Genomic DNA, 22,144 nt, shown 5'->3' with positions numbered 1-22,144 from the left:
AGCCTGGAAAACCTCACTGATTTCACAAAGAGCGCAGTACATGTGCAGAGGGCCTGCCATAGGGTGCTCCCGTGCTGCCTCAGCATCTAAGCCACCACTTTCCGTGAGGTTAAGCTCTGCCGTGCCAGACAGCTTTCTGGGGGGAAGGAATGAAGGAGGGGGCTCACGGGGGGCTTCCCCCCATTTTGTTTACTGCATTCCTTCTGCTGGTGAACCATTACCGTTGTGGCTGGGCTGGTTTGTCTGAAGCCTCTTGGGTTTGTACTGCAGCCAGCGCTTCTGATTCTGTCTGGCCACATATTGTATTTGGCTGGTCGGCTCCCTCTAAAAATTCCGCTTTTTTTTTTTTTTTCTTTTTCTTTTCTTCCTCCGTGGCATTTTAACAGGCACAACATGGCACAACAGGCACCTTTAGAAAGAGATTGGAGATGCAAAGACAAATGCCTGCTTCACAGGCAGGCTTTAACATAGGTAACAACCACGACCCCCTTGTAAAGAGAATTTGGGGAGAATTTCTTGTGCAGGCAATACTTTTAAAACATTTCTTCCACTACGCTGAGGAATTATAAACAATTCCTGAGCTAATCTCCATGCAAAACAGCAGGAATTATGCAGCTCATTAAAAACAACTTAGGAGAAACCGTGAGGCGGCGAAGCCGTATCTTGAGCAGATTCTACATCAACGAGAGAAAATCTCCCCATGACTGGAAGGGGAGCGGGGGCAGCTCGGCGATGGCTGAGAGGGGCCACAAACCCTTAATGCTGTCGGCGAGGCCTTCAGGGGCTGGAATCGCCATGCAGGCCGTAGGTGCAAGGCAAGGCCGGGGTGGTCAGCTCGGCCGGCCCTCACCACAGGCCGCTTCCAGCAGCCAGAACCCTGGTGTGAGGGCCACGGGGCTCTTCCAGCAGCCAGAAGACTGTCATGAGGGCTACGGACCACTTCCAGCAGCTAGAACCCTGGTGTGAGGGCCACAGGCCGCTTCCAGCAGCCAGAACCCTGGTGAGAGGGTTCCCGTTACCCAAAGGTAATGGCGTGGTACCCTCCTTCTGCCAATGGTGGAAACAAAAAGCGTTTGGACACTGGGGTAACAGTGAAATGAGTTACGGGGGATTAAGTGGTTCATGCACAGCTCGGTTCTGAGCGAGGTGCCTGGGGCCCAGCTGGCGCAGAAGGCAGCGATGCTGCAGGGAAGGAGGGCCCAGGCTCTGCCCTTCCCCACGAAAGCCGAGCGATCCTTCCCGTAATCCCTTTAGCTTCGATGGCACCGCGGTGATTTACAGAGCTAATGCTTTGATCCAGAGCATGTTGGACCACGGGACAGGAGGCAAACTATGAGAGAAGATCGTAAAGCAGAAGTTTCCATTTGTGGCCAGCCATTTCGTGAAGACATGACCACAACCAGGTGGTGACGGTCTGGCCGGAGATGGGAGGAAACCAACCCAATCGCAACAGATTTGTTCGAATGTGAATGGGAGCGCAGCAGCGTAAGGGCTATTAATAGGATTTGCACAGATTAGTAAACTAATCTGTGCATTTCAGATTGGATTTCGTATTATGGAAAAGAAAATTAAGCCACATACCATGCAGACTTTCCAGGCAGTGCTGTGCGAGTGCAATTTATTTGCCATGGGAAGCGGCTGCTAGAAGAGCTGCAGCAGCTCCACCGAGCACTGTTACCACCCTCTCCTGCAGCCAGGCCGATTTTGAGAATTCATCCATGTGAGGAGCGAGTTCAGTGGCATCCTAATATTGTGTTATCCAAATAAGATGTCTATTCCATCAGCAGGACGTACCCGCAGCGTTGGGGCTGTGCCGTCACGGCTGGGTGAATGGCAGCCTGGCTGTGCCTCTCCTCTCAAGGTGACAAGTGCTGTGACTTCCCTTGTACAGGTGGGGAAATGGAAATTCAGGGGTTTAGGAACTGGGATTTTGGTTCCCAATGATTATCATCAGCTTGGGAGATAGCTACAGTTCAGGCTGCCTAGGAGTCAGACCGAAAATATAGAATAATCCGTCTTTCCCTCCCTGCTCCCTATTGTTTTGTAAAAATACAAGTATTTGGAAGATTTCAACCTCCATTGTAGTCAGGGCCAGAAAAAAAAAACATTGCTACCTTTTCAGCCAGGTTCAAACTACTGTTTTTAGCCAAAGCTTTAAAACTCTGAGTGAGCTGAGCAGCTCAGCAATTTTTCTTCTTGCAGCTGTAATGTTGCAGCAAATAGAAATCCCGGAGTTGATTAAATTTGTCTTCAGGTCTCTATCTGGGAGAACAAATGCTTCAGAGTTCTCCTAGAACAGGGTTTAAGGTGTTTGCTAATATAAGGCACATGATGAACGTCTCTCTCCTTTCCCACAACCCCTGAGGTTAGTCTTGTCTTCATTATCAGTGGTAACTCAGCTGAGAACCATTTGTTACAACTGGGAACCATTTGCTCATGATAAACTGGTTTAAGGACAGGCACAGGATGCTCTGGAAATCCTGGCTGCTTTATACAGGGATGTAAATAGGAATTTTCTTGAGTTCCTTAAAAACAAAGCTGGTGTTAGAGGTGCTGATTTGAAGAAGTACATTTGTATTCTATTTTTTTTTAATTGTTTTTAGGCCAGTGAAATATTTGAATTATACAGAGTTTTGTCAAAACTCATCTGGTACCTTTACTGATCAGACTACAACTGTCGAGTAAATTAACCCAGAAGTTTATTTTTAAGTTTATGTTTTTTCATTTGATTTGTAAAGTACCTGTTTGATATCCTGGTTTATTCTGTTGAAGTGCCTTGTGGCCTGTTAGCAACCCAAGGCATGAGGCTGGCCCTAAAAACACGACACCAGCTTTTAGATAAAATGCTTGCACACGGCTAGGTGAATAAATGTAATAAACCAAAGTGTATATGTAATATGGTTTGGAGGCCTTCAACACCTCCAATTTTTATTTTTAAAAACCAGGAACATAATTCTTAAGTTGAGCAGGAAGCTGTGGCTGTAAACCCCCCTTCCTACTTCCTCTCTCTCACCAGTTACTAAATATTGCAAATCTCATAAACTGTGAAAGCTGGCAAATCAGAGCACTGCTTAGGTTTGAGGCTGAGGGCCAGGAGATTGGGAAATGGTGTTACCTGGTGCATCAGTACCTGGTATATCAGTTCCATGGAGCATCACTACTGATCGAGCTGCTGGGATTTGGTTTCTAGCAGGTACAAAGCGGGTTTCTCATATTCTGTCTTGCCAGCCTCACTGTTCTTGATGGCATGCCGTGCTATTTGGGAAAGGAAGAGCTGTTAGGTGTGCTATGGCTTGGCACTCATCAGCATTTTTATGCTGCTCCATGTCTAAATGAACTGTGGAAATGCAATCTGGGCAGAGCCACTGCAGGATGGGTGGGAAATTGTTCTGAAGCTGTGATGATCTCATGGTTCCAGGTCAAAACACGAGGGTCTGTGTGTATATATATATATATATATATATGTATCTGTATATATAATCAGTATTTTCAGGAACACCCCGGACTTTGAAAGAGGGTGTTTGTGTTAAATACAGGAATCACACCCAGCTGAGGAAAACCTGGGAGGTACGAGTGTCACTGGTTGGGGACCTGGGGGGCTCGGTGGGGACATGCAGTGGGCACCTGGGCAGCAACACTTGCTCACCCAAATTGCAAATGGGGAGCAGCTGGCTGCAGAGGTGGAGCAATGGGTTCTTAAAGGTGGTGGCCTGTAATAACAAGTGATATCAGCCTCTTGTGGAGGAGGTGCATGCTGTTCTGCTGTTCCTAACTGCTGAGCTCATGGGGCAGGAGGCACTTCTTCTGGAATCAGCTCTGGCAAAGCCTAAGCCGGAGTGTTGTCTCATTTTGTGCTTAGGTATGGTTCTTCTATTGCCTTATAGTCTTGTGAATCTCTGTGTATAGCAGCTGCTTATTTCTCAGCCGTACTGAGTTTATCATGGCTTTTAAACAGATCCTAAGAATTGAGAACAGTTAAGACATGAAATGTGCTTTGTACTGTACTTCTATCCACCTGTAATGACTATTCCTTGTCTGTGTGAGCATCGTTCACCTGAACAAGTGTTGCTTTTGTAGCCTGAACTGTAAAGATCCAGATCTTTGGGAAGAAATTTGAGAGGCACAGGAGCACTGCAGAACTATGTGTACACTGGTAATGACTGCTGCTATAACTGGACAGCAAATGTAAACCAAGAGCAACTGGCTAAGGAATCTCATGTTCTGGGATGGAGGTTTTGAAGAAATGGGGTGAAGCTATTCTGCCTTGATATTTGGGCTAACCCTGCCTCTGGATTACATGAAAAAAGAGGAAAAAAAAAAGGGGGGGTGGGAACCTCACCAAAAAACCCACATGCACAAAACCCAGTGGCTCTAAGGAGCTATTCCTAGAAGCAAAGGCCAGCCAGATTTGAGCCTGGCACTGCTCTACCCCATAAATTGCAGCTGCAGTGAGGCGGGGGCCATTCTCCAGCGGGTGCAAGGAGCCCGTGCCCGGTATGAGCAGCACGCCCCGCTCCTGGGAGCACTTCCAGGACAGCCAGAGTGGTCTTGATAAAGCAATACCTGGAAATAGGCCGATGTCGGCATCCGGCTTCCAGGTACCCTTGTTTTTGGAACTGCTGGGTCTCTCGCCCAGTCCTTGTCCTCCTGGACAGACTTCAGTGTGCCTTATTTCTCCAGCCTGGTGTGGGCTGCCTTTGTGAGAAATCAGGGGGAGATAAAGACCTGCAGGTGATGCAGGATGCAGCAAGGCTGGCTGCATGCAATTGGGTTAGAAGCTCTGGGAAGAACATTAGTATATCCATAGGCAAGAGGAAGAAAAAAGTTTATAGTAGCCTTTAGGAAGATAACCTATTAGGAAGATAACCATTCCCTGCGTAAGGGAGAAATCAAAATGGAGATTTTTTTTTTTTTGAGCCTTAATCTGGTCACTGCTCACTGCATGTGTACAGCACAACAGACTTCGCTTTTTTACCACAGATGAACTGTACGTTCGTATGTCCCTTGGAAACGTCTTTAGGTTGGTATGTGACGTGTCGCTTTCCACAACTGCCTCTGATTCCCCTGCCTGCCCTTGTTTGCTCAGAGAGCGGTGAATAGCAAAATCCCCGCACCTTCGCAGGATGTGGGTAGGCCCTTAGTGGTCATTTCTGCTTGATTTATTATTTCAGCAACCACTGCAAGAACACACGTAGCTGGGACTCTGGCCTAACCCACCTCACCTCCCGAGAGCATCTCTCTCTCCACTCCTCGGGCTAGGTGGGAGATGAAGGAAGCCTTTCCCAGGCCACCCTGACGTGGAAGCAGGGAGCTTTGGAGCATACCTCACCTCCACGGGATGATCCACGCAGGAGCAGTTGCTCGGGAGCTGTTTGCAGGCTCCTTCTCCGACCGGTTTCAGCGATCCCAGTCCAGGGCCAGCCAATTTATCGCGAGGGCTTCGCTCGAGGCTTGCTGTCGGTTGGCATCGGAGGGCGGCTGTAAATAGCGAATAAATGAATGGAGCAGAGTCCGCTTTGGCATAAGCAGCAAGTCCTCCTGCTGCTTTCAGGGGGCATTGCATCAGAGCTGGATTTGGCTCCTCGGGAGGCGGCGTGAGCCAGTGGGCAAAGCAACAGGGGGAGGCAGAGACCTGGGTTTGCAACCCGCCTCTGCCACTGACTTCCAGCATCACCTTGGGCAAGTTATTTCTTCTCTCTGCCCTCGCCTCCCCTCCTCCCCAGCTTGCGTTTCTTCTGTTTCTGCGTACTGTAAGCTCCTCAGGGGAAGGGCTGCGTTTTACAGCTGCGGGCGGTGTAAGGGACACCGTTAGCACGCTGAAATAATTGGATGTCAGTCTGCAGAACAGAGAAGAAAATGGTGCTGTAGCATTCTTGGGTCCTTTCGGGTAATGTAAGATATATCGTAAAGCACTTTGGCTGCAACAACAAAGCTTATTGATTAGCCCAGAGTATTCCAAATTGGGTCTCTCTGCCCGAGAAGTAGCAGGATGAAGAATTAAAGTACTTACACAGGAGAATATTGTACATGAGTTATTGAGTAACCATCAGCTCCGCGCCAGTGCTGCTCAATTTCTCTGGACTGTGTGCAACTTCTGAACATTTTATCTTTTTCCTTCTGCTTTCGCAGGCTCGTGCCAGCTTCTGCAGCATATAAAGTAGGTGCTATTTTTATTGAATCTGGCTTTAATGTAGTAGATTTTTCACACGTGTGTTGGTTTTTATTGTTGGTCTCATTCCTGAACTTTCTGGCACCTCTGAGTGTAAAGTCAGTTATGTGCACATTGTTTGGCAGATGAATTTCTATTTCTGGGAATCATTTTCCTTCTAAAATGTATTTCTATATTAAAAATGTGATCTGTATCCATAAGTGAGATATACTGTCCTGCGCCTCCAGCCCAAAGATTTCTGCAGCCAGAGGTCACCAAGGCAGGGGGATGCAGCCTCACGGGGAGACCTCTGCTGTCCAAGCCACGAGCACTTTTGTTAAGGTCTTGTTTTACTGACCCACTCTCTGCCTCAGAACAGCAAAAATTCCTCTCTGATCTCGCAGGAGGGAAAACCCAGCCAGAAACGGAGGATAAAAAGCGCTGTCTTTCAGCGTTGCCTCCCTTCCCAGCTACTCTCCCTGCTAGATCAGAGCCTGTCTCGCCGAGCCCTACCGTCAGCCCAAGCACAGCTTTCTCCCAGCTGAGCTCCCTCCTGCATTGGCAGCCCCTGGTCCTCCCTCCAGCACCCCTCGGCCCCGTGTAAAAGGATCTGGCTTGGGGAGCAGGCTGCCCACCCTTCGGAAGGTGCTGTCCCCCTTTCTCCATCTGCGCACAAGCTGCCAGGGAACAAGTAACCGTGGCTGTGTGTGGTTTTCTCGCCTAGGGTGACCTGGAACACATCTGCAAAGCCCTCCAAAGTAGTAGGAATGTGCTCCGTTAGGACATGATTCATCCTGCATACCGCATGGGTGGCTGCTCAGGGAGAATTTTGACATTTGCATAGGCAGAGACTTTCCGCTTCTCGCTTGCCCTCCAACTCCCGCGCTCTGCCTGCTCGAGCAGGGGGGCTGCGCAGCCAGAAGGGATCTCCCCGGGCTGGAGCCGACCCAGCAGAAGTGGTTGTGCCCCGCCACCTAAAAGGGCACCAGGTGAGCTCCAGGGGCCATGCTACAGCTTAAGGCAAGAAGCTGCTCACTGAAGGATGGCTTCAGACCCTCAGTCCCTGCTTCAAGCGAAGCCGGAACGGAGCTGCTGTCCAGGGATCGATCAGGTATTTGGGAACTGCAGCCAGCCCCCGCGGGCAGGAAAATGTTGTTACAGTCCTACCGCTCAGGCAAAACCTTTGCCATGCCAAAGGTAAGTGATCCGAACAGCAGGACTGAGTCACGCACGCTGCTTCTGGGAAGGAAAAGGAGTTGGGCAACAGCACAGTTGTCTCTTTCTACCTTCGGGCTGCTCCCGAAGTGGCTTTACCTCGGCAGCTGCAGAGTGCGAGCGGGCTGAACCGCAGGCCAGCGAGGGAGGGCGATGCTCTCAGGTTTGGGAGGCTGCTCGCTGCTGTTCGCCTCCTGACCGCGACCAGCGGTGCTCGTGGAGTGAGCCAGACATGTGCCACTGCTGGATAAATGGGAAAGACGGAGGAATCGTGAACAAAGGTGAGGAAAGGTAATGGCTTGGTGACTGAAAATGTAATAGCTATACCCAACTGGATCCGACTACCTAAAAAAATAAGTCTTGCAGACCTCATCTTGCTTCTTGGGGCCAAATACAATTTAAGGGGTGGAAATGTGTAATGGATCTGTAACGGATATACAGATTCAGCGAGGGAAACAATTTGGATGTACAACTTAGTCTGCTTGAACTTAATGCCACTCGCTTCGGCACCAAAACAGCACCTAGGCAATCCTAGCTCTTGGTGCAGGGATTATTTTTTTTTAAAATTATTTTTAAGATATTTTATTTAAATCCTTAAGTGTCAAGGGTAAAGAATAAATTTCAGGCTGTTCTCTAAAGTCTGCCCAAGCCAGGTCTGGTACCAGGTGTCATGTTTTCAAGAAAATTTTCAACAAATTTAGTAAATAGGGATTTACCTATCCAGAAAGAAACCTTGATGTAGGAGGTGCCCCGCTGCCAAGAAAGCTGTGAGTAAATACCGACCAGTCCTAAGTAGTGTGTGGAATATATTACAATAGTATTTTCTTAATTACAGTATAAATTTGGTTTGAGACACAGATTTAATGCCTAGGTTTTAGTACGAAATAGGTTTACGTTTTTTAATGTAATATTTTAGAAGCAAAGTTAGGGTCTGAAAAAACCTATTCAAGTCAACAGAAACTCTCATTCTAGCTCAGGGAGGCTTCAGATCAGCTCTCTGCTGAGCACAGGCATTCAATTGCCATCACCCTCACAGTGAGTCACTAACAGCAAAGTTTCTACTTTAGATTGCTCTTTTAACACCAAATTCAAAGCCCTCAGATATTGTATCTAAAGAGAAATATTTACACAAGGTGTGTATAAATATAAAGTTTATTCAGTATAGTGTTTAGAAAAATAAGTTCACATCATCTCAGAATACAAATAAAACACTTAATTGTCCAGGCACAAACCCCTATTACAGTACAACAAACATACATATTTTAGATCTCTTTGGTTGGGTAATTAAGCACAGCTACGTTTGATGATACACTCTGGGTCGGCATCATCTAACAGTGCAGTAAAGACTTCTGATTATTCCCTCCTCTAATGCGTACATTCCGCTTAAATTTCTTATTTGTTGTAAGGCACAATAAACCCATATCACAGAAATAACTGGTTAGTTCTGGACAAACAGTACATGCAGCAAAAGAACAAACAGCCTCTGAACGTGAATCCTGAAAGTCAGAAGATTCACCCTCCTCCTTGAGTTCAGAAATGTAAGAAGCTAGTTTTAAATTATATGAAACATACAAGTAAGATATAAAATATCCTTCAAGATAATAACTGCTAGGAGATACAGGAAGACTTCAGGTCTCCTTGCTTGTAAAACGACATTAATTTTGTTTCTGGACTTCCTAGAATTATTATTCTTTTTATGATTTGAGATGCTGCTTGACCACAAACGCTACAGGATTCATGCCCCTGGGAGTTCCGCACATTTGTTTCACATGAAACTGGAGGGATGCACCCCGTTGGTTGTTCATCTGTCCTTGGTAAGAAAAGTGCACAGGCACTGGAAATCTACATACAGGAAAAGTTCCTGTGCACATGGGGCCAAATTCTGCCTTGCTTAATTTAACTGAAAATGGTTATTGCGGTGAATCTCTCCATTATCATCATTTATCTTGATAATGACAACTATAAAAATGGTTCCAGCCTTACTTCTGGGGAAAATAGCTTTCTGAATGCGTCTTCCTGAATCCACAGGCAGGGTAAAGCAATAAATGGAAAGAGGTATATGCTCGGATAGATCGTTGCTGTTCAGTTATAACTGAGTATCAGCCTAGCGAACTGCTTCGTGCTGCCACTGCGTACTGGGCCAAATCCGTCCCTGATCCAACTCCAGTGAAATGCATGGACCACATTCTCAGCTGGGGTGAAATGACATTAGTCAGTGGAACTGTGCTCGCTTGTCCCAGCCGAGGACCTGGCCGATAGACGCCCGCCATTTATGTGGCTGAAATGTCCTTTTAGGTAAGACCACAGGAATAATGCTGCAAATAGTCCAGACAGAGCATGTGATTCAGTACATTTCTGGTTCTCTGCGAAAGTCTGGGTGAAACAGAGGCAGCTTTAATTAAAAGTAGTAAAGAACAAAGATATTTTTTTTTAATGTTCACGCTTTGTAGGAATTTGCTTAAACTTCAAGCATATTTTTCCAAGCTGAGTCTGGGACCAGAAAAGTAGGAGAATTTGGCAACGTTTCCTGTAAGATTTCCAGTGGACTTACAAGTTACAAACATACGTGAAGTTGAAATGATCCTTTATTCTCATCCGTAACAGGGAGGGAGGAGAAGTAGTATTTACGCAGGATAGACATAGTTTCCATTTAAACAACAGAACGGGGTAATAAGGACTGTCTGTGAGATACAGACGCTCACTGCCATTAATACATGTGGGAGATGAGCACCCGTATCTCCTAAACACCACGTAAAATCCTCAGTCAGGAAGCAGTGGAGCAATGCCTTATTTACAGCAGCTGAAGATCTGGCCCCAGATGCTGCTCGGGGCTTTGTGTACTGTCTAGGTAGAGCCGTTAGCCTTCTTGCTTGAGGGCCACAAAACCCGACCCTTAATTTACAGTAGGAGGAAAACTACTATTTAAATATCTATTTTAGAAACACTGTACCGTGCAATGAGTCTTTATATTGTGCATATGTACCTGCAGAAAACATGAGGTTATACCTACATTATCTGGAGGGAATGACACTTATTTTCAGTGGGAGAAAGAAAGAGTAGAACATAATAACAAAATAAGTTACTCGATATCTGGAAGACGAATAGATTTATCTTACTTTGTCCCAAACCGCTGCTTTTACGTACATCCTCCGCTCCCGCAAAGGGATGGGAGGTCTCCTATTAGAAGTACCAGACACTCCAAGATACGCACCACTGTAACAACATACACAGTTTTTACGTCAACTGTGCTGCAAAGCCATGGGATTCAGAGCCTCAGTAACACAATGAATGCAAAGGAGGAAAAAAAAAAAAAAGTAACGTACTGGTGTAACACCACAGTCTTTTCATTTATGGGACCTGATTGCTTCAACAACTGACAGAGTGCTCTGAAATATTCTCTAGCTTGCCTTTAAACATAATCTGAGCTTCACAGACCAAACGTCAAGCCCTGAACAACCCCTTCAGAGCCACGCACAGCTCTTGCTCCATGCACACGTTCTCCATTAACGTGACAACACAGGGTCCTTCCAATTTTCCAAACAGTTGATCAATTAATGCAAAGCAGATACGGCTACTGTGACCATCATCATCTTGGTTTTACAGGTGAAGAAGAGGTGGGGAGCATATTGTCCCTGCTGGAGCCAGCAGGGTACTCAGATAAACCCCCAGAGAAGAGAGGAGAGCTCTGGACTATCCGATTCCCTGCTCACGCGGAGATCTCCTGAGCGTCAAGGAAGTTGTGCCAGGGGAACATGCAGCTCCGTGTTCTACCTGTGATAATCTCCACTTTAAAGCGCCTGCCTTGGACACCCTTTTTGCTTGGGTGCACGTGGGGACAGCCAACTGCTTATGGGCTGCTTCTGTTTGCAAAGCACCGGTGACTCCTTACAGCTGCACAGCGCGTGCCTCGCACACTTGCTCTTCCCTTTCTCTGCACTTTTCCCTGCAACCCTGGACTCTCTGGCTCGCAGTGTAGAAGTACAGCGCTTACCAGCAGAGCTCAGCTTTGAGATTTCACGGAATACCTTGCAAAACATGCTGCATCTGATATAGTGCAAAACAACAGCGAGGATGTCCATGCCACGCTCATGGCATGCAGGAAAAACCTTCGGTCCTTAAAGTCTTTCCACGGAACCAGGTAAAAACCAAGACAGAAACCGACTGGGATGTGCTACCTCTGTTCTCTTTCCTTTCTGTTTTTTTTTTTTTTTGTCCTTTACGAGTGTTTTTTTGTCTTGGGCCTGATGCGGAGCCCACAGAAGTGGATGAAAAACGTTCCCATTGCCTTCCAAAGGCTCCGGACCAGGCCCCCGATGAGGATGAATACATGCCTTAGCTACTGTATATATTCACATTAGAATAAGAGATACAAATAAAACAGAAACACAAAGACTAACAGCATGTCATTCTTATACACCTGTAGTATTATTATTATTATCTTAAAGCTTAAGGATGTGCTTTTCCATGCTACAAAAACTCCTCTGGAGGAAAGGCGAAATGTGTTCCACCTGCCTAGAGCCTGCCTGCTCGTGCTGCCCCGGTGGAGGGGCGAAGAGGGAGGGACCTGTCGGGCAGCTGCAGCCCCCACCATCAGCCCCCGCGCTGCTTATTCTGGAAGGATACATAAATACACGCTTAAGTGCACTCCTGGATGGGGGCCTGCTTGCTGAAGAGCAGCTGAAGCTCTCCCACACGGGCTATTTGGCCAAGGGGGCCGTGTAAACACGGGACTCCCCTCCCTGGCCCGCCCAGCCAACCTTTCACACTCATCTGCCCGAGGCAGGAGCCAAGATCTTTCCCTCTGCACGGCTGCGCTGCCCGTGGGCCCTCCGCCGACTCCTCCTGCCCGGCTTACGCGGCGCAGAGGACCTATCTTTGGCTCCCCGCACCACTGGTAAATGTCACCCACCACGACCAAAAGACTTTAACTCTTCTTACTCGTGCAAGTAGGGGCACTGAAGTCAGCAGGTCTACTTGCAAAAGTAAGGCATCAGGATTTGGCCCTGAGGATGGATAGTTGCAAGTCAGTGTTTGTATTCCTCCTGCTACTGTGCTTTAGTAACAAAGATAAGGCCACTAGGAAGAAAGGCACATGGAATTCTGTAAAAAATACACAAAAAAGGTTCAACTAATTTGCAAATTACTAACAAAACAAACAAAAAACCCCTGAACACAAAGACAGAGGGGGTAGAGACAAGGACCTCCTGGGTTTGTGAGACTGGGAGCTCATCTTCTAGTTTCAGTGTGATTAACATTTTACTTTTACAGTCTATTGCTTGAAAAACTACAAAAAAGTAAAACCTTGTCAGAAATAACTACGTTTACTTCCTGCTCAAACAATAAAAATAAATTAAACAGCCAGAAAACGTTTTCCTTTTCAATGCACTGTGTCTAAAGTAAAAGGGAACATAAACCATAAATAAAATCCATTGTACTAATTTAAAAAAAGTCTCCTTTATAAGAACTGAAACAATATTTACATTCATACTGGAGAGAAAGCTTCTGAGTTGCATAATTAGAGTTTCAGATGATGCTTTTCTGGTGCACTGACAAAATGCTAGCTGTAGCATTTAGAAACCTGTAAGTGTTTGATGCGAGATTTTTTGGTATGAACACAAGTCTGCTGGAAAAAAGCAAACACACCAGTAACAAGATTATTCATGATTTTGTTTCGTTTCTTAACCTCAGACAACAAAAAAGTGGCCTGTGAGGTATCGTCTAGAGTTCTTAAAAATTTTTCAATGCCCACGGACTAGAAGTAAACAGCGAAAATGACTGCATCGTTTCTACCTTTTCGGAGCGAGATTTTTGTTTTCTACCTAACGTTAGGAGTGTATACTTACTGTTGAGAGCATGTTGTACTATGGAGAGTCTACTTAAATTATCAGCGTAGTAGCAGTTAGCCAAACCTGTACCCATTCGCTTGGTACTTCCCCTGGCGTTTCCTTTCTCCTTTAATCTGCTTAAAAGAGAATACTGCATGCAAACCAAGTGCGGCAACCTAATTCCATTGCCGGAGATTCCTCTGTACATTAATTCAGACCATGTAAATGTTCTTCTATTTTCTTTAAATGAAAAAAAAAAAAAACAAACACCCCGCTTGGTGCTTGTTAGGGCCTCAACAGGAGACTTAGCTAGTGAAATAGAAAGCAAGAAAAAAATTACAAGTCTTGCATATCTTCATCCATCTGAACTGTCTGCAGTTTGGCAAGTTCTTTTTTGTCCGTTTCCAGTTCTTCACAAACCGTGTCAACCATGTTACTCATAACATATTTGGATTTTGAATCCAGCATCATTAAGTTGCCAGTTGACTTACTTTCCGAATTAGGCAAGAAATTCTCCTTGACATCGGGTACAGCCTGCAGAACCAACCTGTGCTCTCTGACAAAATCTTGATGTACTTGTGCAGACGGGTGGCTGACACGGTCTCCGGTTGCAGAAACTATTTCTCCAAGTGCGGGCTGTGCTGTAGAAATGGACAACAGATCTTGACTGGTAATGAGCGAACAGTTCTGAAGGGTTGCATAGTTAGTGTTGCTGATAGATATCACGGTAGAGGTACTGGTTACAGGCGATGACATGGACTGGCTCTCTGAGATACCAGAGTTCAGTTCTGCAGCATTTAAAAGAGTGGGTGGTGTGAGGGAAAAATTATGTGAGGGCGTTACATTCACTAACGAGGAGGCCAGGTACTGGAGTCCTCCGCTGGATATATTTTCAGAAGACATGTTTACATTTAGTTGCGTGTTCTGACTGACCGGCATTAACTGAGAAAACACAAGGCTTCTTTCCAGTCCTTCTTGCTTAGCAGATCCTACCGTCTGACCTGAATTGGGAACTGTATAAACGACTGCGCTCGGAGTGAGGGGGCTGAAGAAAACCTTTCCTTGTTGCACCGTTGAAGAGTCGCTCGTAAAAGTTCCCCCATCAGATGTGCTAGGATTTACTGAAACGTTACCTAGGGAAAGGGAAGCAAAAGAGAGGAAAATACAGATTATAGTTGGCAGGGAGCTCTGCAGTCATTTTCTTAAGACACTTTGGTCCTCTTATCTTTGAAGTACGTACATACGCTAATGTTTCGTGCAACACAGAACAGCATTGTTTATAACAGGTGAGAGAAAATTCAGTATGAAGAAATAAAAGCTTCTGTTAATAGAAACTGCTTCTAGAAAGAAAAAAAAATGGTTCTGGTATATTAGGTCTCTTTCAGACTCTCATTAAGGGGCAAACAGTCCCTAGCCACGTGATTAAAATGAACGTGCTTTGGCCCTCGCTAGTTGCCACCACTCAATTTCTATCTAAGAATAGAAGCATGAAAAGCTATTAAAGATAGTTCGGTGACAGACTACAACTTGTGTGTGGGAAACCGTAGACACGTCACATAAAACACGCTATTGCTGGGCAGAATCTACCTGAGTAACCTGCAGGGAAAAGTTCAAACAACTTCTACCAGGCTGACTCTGTAGTTGGTCAGGCATTTAGATGCAGTGCCTTTCACCTTGCTTCATCGCCTATTTCTAGAAGCTTAACCCCACCACAGCCGCCGAACGGTGTAAAGCCACCCAGCGAGCAGCTACCTCGTCGGAAAGCCATGGGACTGCTTGTGCGATGTCCTAGCTAACCAGGGCAAGAACAGGTGGCCAGCCAAGGCCTGAAGCTGGTTTCACTGGGCATGCCTTCTAAGTCGTCCATAGGACCATTCCTAAAATAAGATATGCTGGCTCTTGGGACAGGGTCTCACCTTAAACACCTCTCTTTCTCAAAAGCTGTTTAATAATTATATTTAAGAGACTACAGTTGGAGACACCTCGTTTTTTTTATAATAGCACTGAAGATGCATCTCACCAGGGGAACAGTTTAGGTCCTTGTTCATTTCCATTAATCAATCACGATGATTTTTTGAAAGATTTACTCATATGTGTAAACCAAGAGAACAAAGTGAGGCAACTGAAGGTTACCTGGCAATAACGTATCATTTACTGTAGCTTACTTAAAACAGTCTGCAATGCACTTCGCTTGGAACATGCAGCAAGCTATCCATCCTTCTCACGTTAAAAAAAAAGAGAGAAATCAAAGCAGCAAATCCAGCTCTCTTGACTTTTCTCTGCACCAGACTAGACATATGGCGGACCAGTCTCCAGTGGGAATTGTTATTTTCAACACCGGAGAAAATCTTCAGCAAGTGGCTTATTATGCACTGATTGTCCCATATTAAGGGACAGAACTTTCTTTCTCAGCTCTGCTGGCTGTCAGCTTATACCTTGGAGCATGTGGATTAAACGGCCTTTGTAATTACAGGTGGTATTCAGACCAAACGTCTGATGTTTTTTAATCTTGGTTAAACTAATTACCAGTAATTTCCAGTGACTATAAGTGCTGCATTTTAGGATTTTGTAATTTCGTACCCATTTAAAATGGGTCTGTACAGTTTCAGCGTTCCTATCTATGTTATTTTAACAGCAAAACCGATTAACTCCCTGCACACATTTGACTGAAATAAGCTAACGTGAGCACCACTTCATTTTCATTGTAGTACTCCCGGCTCCTGGAACTACAGCAATTCATTCAAGTTTAATCATTTTCATAACCAAAGAGACAGCGGTTAATAAGTAACAGAGTTTTTCAGTTCTGCTTTATAACTGACCTGCTTCGAAAATAACAATCCAGAGCTGGAGTTGCATTCCCTAAGATTCTTCCTCCCTGGCCAGAAGCTTCAGTCTATGGTATGTTAAGACAAACTCTAAGGCAAACTCGGGGAGGAGCCTGCACACTTGGCATGTGAACCTGCGATGACATATTTCCCTTGGACTGAGGGCAGTTCTATCCAAATACCCTTGCATTTTGTATCTACAAGCTATTACATACTCCTATTGTTTCCCTGCAGTTTAATCGTTCTTAATTATAGGACAGAAAGCGTATGAGTGTAACTGCTTGGTCTTGTTGTGTCTATAGTCATTTAAAATTTATTTATGAAATGGTTTGGTTAAAAAAAAAAAAACCAACACACAAGACAACCACCACAAGAACAACAACGGTAACAGCTTCCAGCTGCAGCAGTTTTCATTTTTATAAACTTTCTCATTAAAAAAAATTCAACAGCAAATAGGGGAATATTTTGAATTACTGAAACGTGTAAAATTGACAAACATTTGTGAAAACTAATACCATAGGCTTCAGAGAACAGTACGAGATAAAAAGAGTGTAAAATACCAGATTTCCTTCCCTGTTCTTGGTAAAGAAGCTCGGTTCTCATGTAATAGCCTACCCATGAACATAATCCACAGAAGGATGCGGGACGCATTATAAAGGAACACAAAACATCACTTGATGTACTGTGTGCAGCTGGGATCAAGGTACAATGATGGTACATGAGAGGAAGAGTATTACAGCTCCTGAAGTATGAAGTGTGCCCAACCCCCATTTTTTCTTGTAGCTTTCCCTGTAACAAACAAAACTTTTACCTTGTGAAGCTGCCACAGAAACAGGAGGCAGCTGCAGAGAAGAAAAACCGATGCTTCCGTTCAGCAGCTGGCCATTTGTTCCTGAATTAGGGATCTGGACAATGCCATACTGGTTTATTTGGACAGGAGCAGTAAAAGTAACTACAGAGCCTCCATCTTGGGAAGCAACAGTTTCTACGCTTTCCCTTTTCACTTCTGAGCTTGGTATCAATCCTGGGAATGAGACCGGTATGTTGCTGGGGCTGAACGTGGCGGCTGCTGCTGTGTTAGGGACTGAAGCCTGAAGGAGTTTGAAGTCCTTAACATCTTCTGAAGATGATGACAATATGTCAGTAATGGATACCCCGTTGCTCACAACACTCGAAGTGGTTTTGGGTGAATTTAAAGTTACTGTCTGGGAAGCCCCCACGCTGAGTCCATTGAGAATTACACCATTGGGTCCCTGAAGAAAAGAGCTACCATTGAGAAAGACAGGAGAAGTACTGGCAGGCACAAGGTTTCCATTCAACAAGACACCAGATGAGCTCAAGGCTATTTTAGTGTTTCCAAGCTGCTGCATGTACACAGGCTCCATGTGGCTGGGAAGGCTGAGGCTGGTAACTCCATCGGACGAGCTGGAGAGCGGATGTGGAGATAAATCCTCCTGCCCCTTACTGGATTCATCTTCCGTGCTAGGGTTGCCGTCTGACTCGCTAGTGGAAGAGATGGAGAGATGACATTGCATTACCAGGGCACACCAGTAAGCTCTGGACCAAAGGAGACGCCTTGCTTCGATACGGGTCAGGGGAGTTTGTCCAAATCATATTTATTTCCTATGCTTTGCCTTAGAGCTTGTTTTAAAGGCGATCTGAGATCGAGGCAGAGGTTTCTTAGAAAAGAACACGTCAAAACCGGCTGCTAACCGGCGTGAAACTTTACAGACTGGATTACAGCCTTGTAAATAAATCCCCCCTCGGCGGTCAGCTAACCCAAACAACCTGGGGGCGACCGCCCCGGGCCCAGCGCCCCAAGGCACGGTGCCTCACGTGTGAAAGAAACCCGGCAGCCCCGGGAGCAGCCATTTGGGAACTTGCTCCGTGGCAGCCTCGGGAGGTAGAAGCAGGCCAGGAAGCTCCAGCCCGACCCTCCCCGAGCTCCGCAGGCCCGCCGGAGGCCCCACCGGCGGCGGGGGAGGCCCTGCCTCAGCCGGGGGGGCCCAGAGCCCGGGCGGCGGGGCCGGGGGGGAGGCTCAGGGGGGCCCGCAGAGCCCCTCCTGCCGGAGCAGCGCCGGTTTTTTTTTTTTTTTTTTTTTTTCCTCTGACTTGTCCGCCCGGGCTCGCATTTTTTGGCTGCTCCCTCCCTTCCCCCTCCGCAGCCACCCGCCCTTTGATGTGTCCCGAGGAGAGGGGGCCGCGGCTGCACAATCGCGCCCTTGGTTGAGAAATGCCTTGGGGCCCTTCGCTCGCTGCTGCCTTTTTTTTTTTTTTCCTCCTTTCCTCCTCCTTTCCCCGCTCTTTCTTTCTTTCTCCCTCCCCTCAGAGGGAGGGGAGAGCCGGGGAGGTCACCTCCACCTGCCCGCCTCACGCCGCCGAGCCCCCGGCCGCTCCGCCACCGCCACCCGGGGCGGGGGGGGGGGGGGGGGCCGGGAGAAGTTTCCCCTTCCCCACGCCGAACCGAGCCGGGCCGGGCTGGGGGAAGCTCCCGTTCCCCGGGGGCCCGTCCGAGGCTGCTCGGAGGCCCGAGGCCCGCTGCGGTTCCTCTCAGGCCGGGCCCGGCCCCGCTTCCCCCCGCTCTGAAACCCGAGCCCGGCCCGCTCCCGAGTCAGGTTTCAAAACAGAGCGGGACCCCACACCCCCGCGCGTCAATGATTAACTCTGTCAGGCGCAATAATTAAATAAAAACAACGAGGAAACAAACAGCGTGTGTGTGAGTGTGTGCGTGTGTCCCCCCCTCCCCCCCGGGGCTCCCCCCCCCGGGGGCCGGGGGGGGCCCGGAGCAGAAGTTCTCCTTGTGCCGCCTCCCCGCGGGGCTGGGCGGGCGTGGGGGGAGCGGGGAGGGGGAAGGAGGGGAGGCCGGGGCACGGCGAAGGTAAGCGCCATGTTTGCGAAGGGAAGAAAGAGCCGGGAAAGGGAAGGCGGCAGGCGGCGAGAGGGGGGCGGGGAGGGAGAAAAGAAAAAAAAAAGTAAAAAAAAAGTTTGCGCTCACCTTTTGGACTGCGTCTCCGAAGGGTTGCGGTCCCGCTGCCTGCGGTTCTTGAACCAGTTGCTGACCTGGGTGAGGGACAGCCCGGTGATCTTGGCCAGGTTGCGCTTCTCGGCCGGCGAGGGGTAGCGGTTCTGCTTGTAGAGCTCCTTGAGCGCGTTGCGGGACTTCTCCTTGAAGCAGTACACCGTCTCCTCGCCGTCCCAGATCGTCCTGGGCAGAGGGTATTTCCTCCGCAGCCTGTACTTGTCCACCGCCCCCAGGGGTCTGCCCCGGGCTCGCTCCGCCTCGGTGTAGCGAGCTTTGTACCAGAGCTCCTGCAGCAGCGGGTGGTTGGACGAGTCGAAGTTGTGGCTCTCCAGGATGCTGTAGAGCTCGGCGTAGATGCCCTGGTGGAAAGCCACCAGCGCCCGGGCTTTCATCAGGCTCTCGTTGCCACGTAGCAGATCGCTTGGGGGCAAAGACCACAGGAACCTGGCCAGGCGGTCCAGGTTCCCACCTTGCTGCAGCGCCTCGCACACGCAGGCGACGTGGTCCGGGGAGAAAGCCAGGGGGGTCTGCGAGGAAGACGACGACGAGGAGGACGACGAGGACGAGGAGGAGGACGACGACGAGGAGGAGGAGGAGGAGGAGGGCGAAGCGGCGGCCGCAGCGTGGTGGTTCCTGGCCAGAAGTTCCGTGTGGAGCAGTACCTGCTCGGCGGCCGCCTCCTCCCCGCCGTGCTCCATGGGGAACGGGGCGGCGGCGGCGGCGGGGGGGGGCGGCGGCGCCGCGGGGTTCAGGGCTCCCGCCGCCGCCCCGTCGGGGGGCACGGCTTCGGAGAGCATTTCCATCACATTTTCCTGCTTGATCTCCACCGCGCTCGTGATCTCGGCCGTGGGGGAGGCAGAAGACATGGTTTGTTTTCCTTTTTGTTTTTTTTTTTTCCTCTCCCCCCCTTTTTTTTTTTCCTCTCTCTCTCTCTCTCTCTCTGCAAAGTCCACTCCTCCTCCTTCTCCTCCTCCTGCTCTCGGCCGGCTCTAGCCGATCAGGTTTCCTCCCGGCCACGCACCGACCATTAACGACCGCTGCTATGGCCAAGCCGTGCAATCGGGCTCCGCTCCGCCGCTCCCCCCAGCGTGACTCCCGGCCCCGCCGCAACACTATATGGCCCCGCCGCCCGCTGCCCCGGCCGCGCCCGCCCATTGGCTGAGCCGCGACGAGGGGGCGGGGCCTCCCGCGTCCCCATGGCAACCGTCAATCAAGCGGCCCCGCTCCCCCCCCCCCCCCCCCCCCCCCTCCTCCTCCTCCTCCTCCTCACGGGCACCTCCACCTGGAGCCCCGCGGGCGGAGAAAAGAGAAACGTGAAGGAATTAAAAAGGAATAAAAGGGAGAAGGAACGTAATAAAAAAGGAGTGAAACAGAAGTAAAAGGAAAAAAAAAAAGTTTTAAAAAAATAAATAAAAAAAAAGACGTGGAACCGCTCGGGGAGAGGAAAAGCGAGGGCGCCTCAGGCGGCGCTGCCCCGCCGGGCAGGGGCTCACCTCAGGCCGCTGCTGGCTGCAGGGCGGCGGCGCCCCTCGTCCCCTTCACCCCCCCATTGCCCCCCGTTGTGCCCCGTTGTCCCCCGTTATCCCCAATTCCCCCCCCCGGTTCACCCCCCCCCCCCGTTACAACCGGAGCTGCTCGGCCCGGCCCCCGCCCAGCCGTGAGGGCAGGTGCTGCCCGCGGCGGCTCGTACCTGCTCGGCCCGGCCCGGCCCGGCCCGGCGGCGCTGCTGGGGGCCGGGGAAGGCGAGGCAAGGCCGGGCCGAGCCGGGCCGGGCCGGGCGGAACGCGCAGGGCGGCGGGCGGGGCCGGCGGGGCCCTTTGGCGGCGGCACCGGGCGGCGGAAGGCGGAAGGAGGGAGGGAAGGAGCTGGGGCGGTGGGGGGGAAGGCGGCGGCCATGGACGACCAGGGCTGCCCGCGGTGCAAGACCACCAAGTACCGCAACCCCTCCCTGAAGCTCATGGTCAACGTCTGCGGCCACACGCTGTGAGTGCCCGGCCTCGGGGCCGCCTCTCGGAGCGGGGCAGCGCCCGCTGGGGCCCGGCCGGGAGCCGCCGCCGGCCCCGGGGCGGGGGTTGTGAGGGGTTGGGGGGGAGTTGGGGGGCTGTGGGGGGAGTTGGGGGGCTGTGGGGGGAGTTGAGGAGCGTTGAGGAGCTGTGAGGGTTTGTGAGGGGCTGTGGGGAGCCGTGGGGGTTTCTGGGGGGCTGTGAGGTGCTGTGGGGAGCTGTGAGGGGTTTTTGGGGGGCTGTGAGGCTCAGGACACGCTGTGGGGTGTCAGGATGCAGGACCGAGAAAGGAAGGGCAAGGCTTCTTGGTTAAACGTCTGCTGTGTTCAGTGCAGTGCTTGGATAATTAAGAAATCTTAATCCTGATCTACCTACCTATATATTTATTGGTGTGTCAGTTTTCCTAATGAACGGTGCTTTCTCTGAAGGGTTGATGCTGCTTTAAATAGTGGAGAAGCCTCTTCTGAGCCGGTGCCGCCTGCGTTGTTTGTTCTTACGTTATCTCTTGTAACAGCAGGGTTGTGACCGCTTCTTTTTCCTTTTCCCCAAAGATGAACGCTTGTATCAGCTGCAGCCGGCAGTGGGAATTAGCTCAGTAATGTATGTCTGCACTCATTCACCTTCGGATCTGGAGGTCTTTCTTCTTTTCCGTGGAAATTGTAAAGGTGCTATTCAAGTTCTTTCTAGGTTTATGTGATAGAAGTCTCCCCCTGCAGTAGCACCCCTTTCTTTTTTGTTGTCTCTTCATCTTTCCCATGACATTTATGTTGAGATGCTTGTTTTTAAACCACGCGTGAATTACGTTTAAAAGACAGCCTGAAACCTTTACTTAACCCTATGTGCACAACCCCTGTAAGCGATCAGGATGAAGGAACTGGATTGCAACAGAGGACGTGCGTATGTCTACGTAGTTATGAAATAAAGGGTTAGCTTTAGTGCAGTTCCCCGATCCCATCCTCTGGCCACGAAGCACTTGCATTGCTGCCAGGGAAGGCATGTGGGAGAGCAGCAGATGCTCCCCGGGTCGCGCTGTTGTAGGAGGGGAGCAGCAGGAGTGCCCCTGTGGTGACAGCAGTGCTGGCTGTGTAAAAGTGCAGCGTTAGCTG

General features: G+C 49.2%; 2 protein-coding genes and 1 long non-coding RNA gene across 4 annotated transcripts in view; 2 read left to right on the top strand and 1 right to left on the bottom strand.

Annotated features, from left to right (window-relative positions):
• The first annotated feature begins 3,248 nt into the window (after nucleotides 1–3,248).
• LOC136790873 (uncharacterized) lies at nucleotides 3,249–11,759 on the top strand. The gene is made up of 4 exons (XR_010831683.1): nucleotides 3,249–3,859; nucleotides 6,130–6,157; nucleotides 6,873–7,644; nucleotides 10,967–11,759. It is a non-coding gene; the product is annotated as an uncharacterized lncRNA (long non-coding RNA).
• SIX4 (SIX homeobox 4) lies at nucleotides 8,500–20,280 on the bottom strand. Its single transcript, XM_013182970.3, has 3 exons — nucleotides 19,009–20,280; nucleotides 16,825–17,516; nucleotides 8,500–14,321 (listed from the first exon to the last, which is right to left on the bottom strand). The coding sequence occupies exons 1-3, from the start codon at nucleotides 19,899–19,901 to the stop codon at nucleotides 13,525–13,527; spliced, it is 2,382 nt and encodes a 793-aa protein (XP_013038424.3). The 5' UTR covers nucleotides 19,902–20,280; the 3' UTR covers nucleotides 8,500–13,524.
• Nucleotides 20,281–20,858: 578 nt separating this feature from the next.
• Nucleotides 20,859–22,144, top strand: part of MNAT1 (MNAT1 component of CDK activating kinase) — a 123,901-nt gene continuing 122,615 nt past the window's right edge. The window contains exon 1 of one of the 2 annotated variants that reach the window (XM_066997383.1): nucleotides 20,859–21,018. In XM_066997383.1, the coding sequence (XP_066853484.1) occupies nucleotides 20,930–21,018 (89 nt within the window). In that variant the 5' untranslated portion in view covers nucleotides 20,859–20,929. The remainder of the gene's footprint in view (nucleotides 21,019–22,144) is intronic. The other variant, XM_066997384.1, reaches the window with a different exon arrangement.

Source organism: Anser cygnoides, chromosome 5, assembly GCF_040182565.1.
Source record: "Anser cygnoides isolate HZ-2024a breed goose chromosome 5, Taihu_goose_T2T_genome, whole genome shotgun sequence".
In the NCBI taxonomy this organism is placed as follows: Eukaryota; Metazoa; Chordata; class Aves; order Anseriformes; family Anatidae; genus Anser; species Anser cygnoides.
This window is presented reverse-complemented; position numbering and strand designations above follow the sequence as displayed.